The sequence below is a fragment of the Diuraphis noxia genome, unplaced genomic scaffold (genome assembly GCF_037042655.1).
Source record: "Diuraphis noxia isolate RWA-SAM2 unplaced genomic scaffold, SU_Dnox_SAM2 contig0002, whole genome shotgun sequence".
Classification (NCBI taxonomy): Eukaryota; Metazoa; Arthropoda; class Insecta; order Hemiptera; family Aphididae; genus Diuraphis; species Diuraphis noxia.
In genome coordinates this window covers 8,720,980-8,727,452 of record NW_028301712.1, presented here as the reverse complement: position 1 = coordinate 8,727,452, position 6,473 = coordinate 8,720,980, and the positions used below count along the sequence as shown (strand labels likewise).

The 6,473-nt window shown below is 25.0% G+C and overlaps 1 protein-coding gene across 2 annotated transcripts; it reads left to right on the top strand.

The window, feature by feature from the left end:
- The first annotated feature begins 631 nt into the window (after positions 1-631).
- Positions 632-5,909, top strand: LOC107169514 (myrosinase 1-like). 2 transcript variants are annotated; one of them, XM_015519265.2, is made up of 13 exons: positions 632-740; positions 888-938; positions 1,067-1,144; positions 1,836-2,062; positions 2,473-2,607; positions 3,041-3,163; positions 3,239-3,425; positions 3,648-3,745; positions 3,811-3,952; positions 4,808-4,950; positions 5,008-5,142; positions 5,290-5,396; positions 5,468-5,909. In XM_015519265.2, exons 2-13 carry the CDS (start codon positions 923-925, stop codon positions 5,592-5,594), a joined length of 1,518 nt encoding a protein of 505 aa, XP_015374751.2. In that variant the 5' UTR covers positions 632-740; positions 888-922; the 3' UTR covers positions 5,595-5,909. The 2 variants fall into 2 exon arrangements, with proteins under 2 accessions (XP_015374751.2, XP_015374753.2); XM_015519267.2 differs by having other exon boundaries at positions 670-773.
- The last annotated feature ends 564 nt before the right edge of the window (positions 5,910-6,473 follow it).

Sequence of the window (6,473 nt, the reverse complement as noted above, 5' to 3'; positions counted from 1 at the left end):
TCTTCATTAATTTTCTGATTTTTTTTTTTTTTTTTTTTTAGTTTCGAGAAAAATATCGAATTATTTAACACCGGAGTGTTATCAAGACCTGCCACGCCGCACGCGTGCTCGTACGGCCACCGAACGTTTTCAGTGTGCCTAGTTATAATAAATTATATTTCATTTCTTCAAAACTAGAAAAAATATTAAAAATCAGGAACAACTATTAACAACTAATAAAAATTATATTTACGTAAACTTTGAAAAAATCTAATGCAGATTTTTTGTATGAGTATAAAATCATTTAAAAATTATGGTTAATCCCTTTAACATTTCCTAGTGAAACAAAACTTGATACATTTATTAATTTAATATGAAACTTTTTATTTTACCTGTATAATATTCTACAGATAATCTTGTAAGCATTTATTGTGTATGTGTGCATAAATTATACAAGTTAAATATTGCCTTTGCAGCAGAGATCTACAAAAATAAAATAATAAATAAATGACTTTTTTAATAATCAATAAATTAAGTATACATATTTCTTTTATTGTTTTAAATATGATCATAAATTAATAAAGCATAATTAGTTGATTTATCCCATTTATAAAAATAAAAACCGTTATTATAAGCAAATAAAAGCTTATCTGTTATAGCATAATAATAATAATTTCGTAGCATATAAAAGGTGATTTTAAACCATTTAACTTGGTATTTCATGGTGTGTTAATCTGTTGGAGTTAACCATTTTCAAACAGGTAATTGTATTATTCAGTGCCTTTAATATTTAAGTAAGTTGTTGATTTCATAATATGTTAATATTAATAGAATATTAATATTATAAATATTATAATAAAGTAACATAATATTATTTTTAATATTTAAAAATCGTTATATTGTTTTAGTTTATCAAAGTTAGGTATTTCTACAACCTAAAAAAATGGCTAGTGATGATGGTAAGTACCTACCTATATAGTTTATATCGTTTCTTGATTTTTAAAATTTAAAATCGCAGTAAACTCTTTTTATATTTTCTGAATTTTTTGAACTTAACAATTTCTTGTTTACTTCTGTAACTTTATAGTGGTTCAGTTTCCTGAGGATTTTTTGTTTGGAGCCGGATCTGGTGCTTATCAAATTGAAGGTGGATGGGACCAAGATGGTAAGTGTTAATTTTTATGGTAAATTTAATACAAGATATAACACTTAAGTACTATTATCTATTAATAGCATTTAAAAATACGGCATATTAAACAATGCTTTATAATATAAATTATAAATTAAAATATATAAAATGGTTTAAACTTTAATCATTCCTTACATTCAGCAACGTTCTATTTTTTTACGTATATTTTCTAAATTAATTTAAAAATAATAAAATTAAAATATAAATAATAAATCAATCATAACATTATTATACCTTTGTAAAAATTTTAAATTTTAATACGAATATTTAAGTAACATCGAGTGAATATTCTCAAAAATTGTATTATAATTAAAAGTATAAAATTAAAAATAGGCAAATAATAATAAAATAATAAATACCGAGCAAAAGTATACAAAAATATACATGTTACCTACATAAAGTTTATATTAAAATAAGGGATATAAAATTTTCAAATTCTTGTGAGATAATTAGTTGAATCTTACTTTAGTATAATTAGATTTTATTAATAAAAAATTGGTTCATCGAACTAAGCTCTTAATATATACATTTCTCAATTAATAAACTCCACCGAATAAAACTGTAGCATAATTATTGATATTTATATCACCCTTATCATTATGTCATATTGTTTACGAAACTTGCTGTATTATGTTCAATACATTTATATTACTATTTTGTTTTACAGGAAAGAGTGCTAGTATCTGGGATGATTATTTCCACACTAAAAACATTGTAGTTTCCAATCCCAAAGTTGTTCACTTGGGTCCCAAAAAGAAACATACCAGTTTTCACAGAGGTACAGATATTCATGAAAAAGATCCAACTCGTGGTTTCTCACTTGTCAATGGAGATATTGCTTGTGATTCTTATAATAAACTTGATGAAGATATTAATAACTTGATCGAACTTGGAGTGAGTACATGGAATTATTGAGCTAATTAAGAACTATATGAATTTCCCTCATTATAAAAACATAAACTCACTTTGTAGTAAAATTACTTACACCAATCACTATAGAATATTTAAGTTTTTTTTTCTATGCACTTTAAACCCCTGTGAGCTAAACATTTTTTTAAATTATGATAATTTACTCAAATGTCACTTTTATATATTAATGAAAATAATTATTTCTATAATCTATAACATTTTATTAACATAATTAACTGAAATATTAAACCATTTATTTATTAAATAATAACTTATAAAATGATAAATATTATATATTATTAAATAATGTGTATTTTTTTTAGCATAAATAATTTATGTTTAACACGATTTGATTATTTATGTGTTATATAAATGATGTGAATTATATTTTTCAGGTTGATATCTACAGGTTTTCCATAAGTTGGCCAAGAGTCTTGCCAAATGGCGATGACCGAATCATAAATGAGGCTGGAGTTAATTATTACAAATCGTTAATTCAAAAATTGTTGGATAACAATATTACACCATTGGTAAAGTATTATAATTTAAAACCATTCTTTGTTGAGTTTTAAACACTGTTATTTAACTAAAAAAATCTATTTACCTACAAAATAAAATATTAAGTTGCACCAAACAAAGTACATAATAATAAATCAAAAGTTTAACTTAGAAATGTTACCTATAACTATAACATATTATTTGCACGAAGTTTTGTTAAAAATATAATATAATTATTATTTAATAACATCGTATCTTGATGATAACTAAAAATAATTAAGACAAATACAATCAAATAATTGTTCCGATATTCAAAATATAAATGAACAAAATATTACGTAGGTAGTGTGTGTTACTGTTTTATATTAATTGTGATTAATTTAATTTTCGTTCATTCTCGTATTTTTGATTTGGTATTATTTTTAATTTATCAAATTGAGTTGAACAATTTGTGTTTAAAACCAGGTGACAATGTATCACTGGGATCTACCGAACGTTCTTCAGAACCTTGGTGGATGGTCGAATCCAAACATTGTAGAGTATTTCGTAATTTACGCAAATTTTCTTTTCAAAACATTTGGCAAACAAGTGAGTAACAGCCATTGTTGTGTATGGATGACTCAGCATGAGTGATTTTTTTTATTACCCAACAATTATATATAGGTCAAACTGTGGACTACAATTAATGAACCCAGATTCGTGGCCCTGGCTTATGGTAATGAGAACATTGCTCCTAGTGTTGGTGAATTATTCAACGGTATTGCTGACTACATGGCAATTCGTAATGTGTTGCTTTCCCACGCAGCAGTTTACAAGTTGTACAAGAATACATACTTTTCAGAACAGCAGGGTTAGTAAAAATAACTTTTTCACCACAGTGTGTTTATAATAGTTGCCATGACACATGATTTGAATTAATTAAAGTACTTAGTGATACTTCCTTTGTCTTATGTCCTATAATCTGTAATATTTTATCGTACAATTATTATGTATCGGACAGCCTATAATGTTAATATGGATTGCACTAAATTATATTAAAAAACGGCATAGTCAAAACTTTTAAATTTAATAGGTGAGATCAGTTTGTGCTTTGACACAGCGGCGTATTTTCCAGTAAATCCAAATTCAGAGGAGGACAAATTATGTGTTTCAAAATCATTTGATTTTTCGGTACTAAACAACTTATAATCTAAAATATATTTGTGTATTTAATAATAGTAACTTTTTATTTACAGCTTGGAGTATTCACTCAACCATTGAAAAACGGCACATTTCCACAATCGTTGTTAGATGGTATCGCTAAAACAGACGAATCCGAACATGTATCTTTAAAGCGTATCGTTGAATTTAGCGAGACTGAAAAACAAGATCTCATAGGTAATACAAAATTATTTCAAACAGATATTGTTATCTTTACACCTTACACTTATTAAAAAATTAAAAATGTATACGATATGGTTCTGTAGTACAACTCTTAGCATCATATTACTCATTACTATCATTTATTTTATATATAATTTTTTCTTCGGCTAATTGATGTAACGACATATGTACATTATAATTATAATTTTTACTTCATACAAGATGTCCCACGAGGATTTACTCATTGCAATATCTCTTGAGATAAAAAGTATATCATAAATCTATTATTTTTTTTTTTTATTAGACTCATATAGACAAGGGATACATGTATTTTATTTTTTAATTAAATTAAATTTTTGAGTAAAAAAGTTTTAAAAAAATAGCTTTTTATAGAGTTTATTCTTCTGAAAATGTTGGCCTTTCTATATTTTATTGCCATTTATCACATGGTTTTTAATACATTTTTTAGTTTATAGATAAAGTGACAAAAAACTGGTTTTTTGCCGGGCGGCGAATCCCACTCTATGGTAAATGGATATATCCTCACGGGACAACCTGTATTTATGTATCATATTATTCTTGATTGTATAGTATTGTTAAATCACAGTGAATTTAAAATAAAATTATAATGAATAGGTGCTGAATAAGTAATAAAAAGATACTCTTAAGTCTTAAACATTTTTATATTCTATCGATATCAGTGTACTATTATAAGATTTTTTTTAGATGTTTTAAAGATTAGTTGTTTTTTAATATTTACTAATTATTCATTCATTTCAATAATTTAATACATGATACTATGATATAATGGGTTGTTGGGAATTGGAATATTTTAAGACCAACATTTGAAATGCATGTTATTTATTTCAGGATCGTATGATTTTATTGCTTTTAATTATTATGATTCATACAAGGTAAGACCAATGACTGAAGATGAATATGCAGAAGAGAAATATTTACTGAATAAGGATTCTGGAGTAATATCTACTTCAAATGCAAACAATATGGATGATGTAATATTATTATAAAAATATTTGGTTCTGTGTAGTTCATTATATTTTAATTTTTAGACTTTTAAAGGATTTACTCAAGTAGTTGATTGGCTTGTGGAAAACTTAAACAATCCGAAACTGTTTGTAACTGAAAATGGAATTCATGAGAAACCAAATGTAGATGAAAGTGAAAAAAAAATCAAATATCATCGTGTAAGTTATAAAGAAGTATATTCTTGAAACAAATATTAATTATATACAATTAAATTCTAAACTAATATACATCCTAAATATATAATAGTAAACAGTATAGGTAACTACTACTTATTTGATAATAAATCATGTATTAATATTTAACAGGGTATTTTGACAGAACTGGATAAAGCCTTAAAGAAAGGTGTTGTAATTAAAGGGTATTGTGTCTGGTCATTTATGGATTCGTTGGAATGGTCAAGTGGATATTTTAAGTAATTCTTTTACCTATATCAGTGAAATTATATTTTATTTACACTTGCTTAATTATGTTTTGTTTTTCTAGTAAATTGTTTGGTATATATTCCGTGGACTTTAACGACCCAAAAAGACCCCGTTCCAAAAAGCCATCGTTTGAATTCTTTAAAACAGTGTTCACAACAAAAGTCTTACCACCTATCGAATCCAATTAATATGTCTATGGAAAAACGGTTTGTCATAAAGGGTTTAAATAATTGTCAAAACTTTACAATTTTAAAATTTAGATTTAGTTTAGTTCGAATTATTTCTGTAGTCGAACGTTTAATATTATACGTAGTATCATATAGGTAAAAATAATGATTGTATAATTTAAATATTTTATTTTCTCTCGACACTCAAAATGTTAATATTTATGTTATTAAAATAAAAAGTATGCAACATAATATTATATTTTATTAATTATTCTTGGTCAAACTTTTGTTAATGGTAAATTAAATCAATAAAGTCTTATTTTGTGGATAATTTAATTATAATAATTAATTTTTTTTTTTTTTTGTCTTCGTTCAGTGAATGTATATTTTTTTTTAACGAAACGGCAGATAAATAAAATAACGTAAAAAAACACTACGTATCTATTCGTTCATTAAATATGGTTCATTTTAGTATTTTAAACCCACAGAAGAAAAATCTAGTTTTAGTGTAAATAATGTAGCTTAGAATAGAAAGATCGATGATCAGTGACTGCGTACCTAAAATTTTGATATGTTTCAAAAGTTTTAGTTTTTAACAACGGCAAATGAATTAATAATGGAAAGTAAACCATGTGAATAATTAATTTATTTCTAGCAAGACAATCATCAAGTATAGCATGAACGAAATCTGTAACCATGCATATATATTATAAATTACTATAGGAAAAAGATAAAATTCAGAACAGAAAATTGTGTTAAAAAAATTGTAGAAATAACTAAAAAGCGGTTCTTCAAATTTATTGAGAAAAGAAAAGATAAATTACTATAAGTAACTTAAAGTGAATCCAGCTAATAACTATAAAATGAATAAACCGATGTTTAAAATTTTCTGTTTTAATA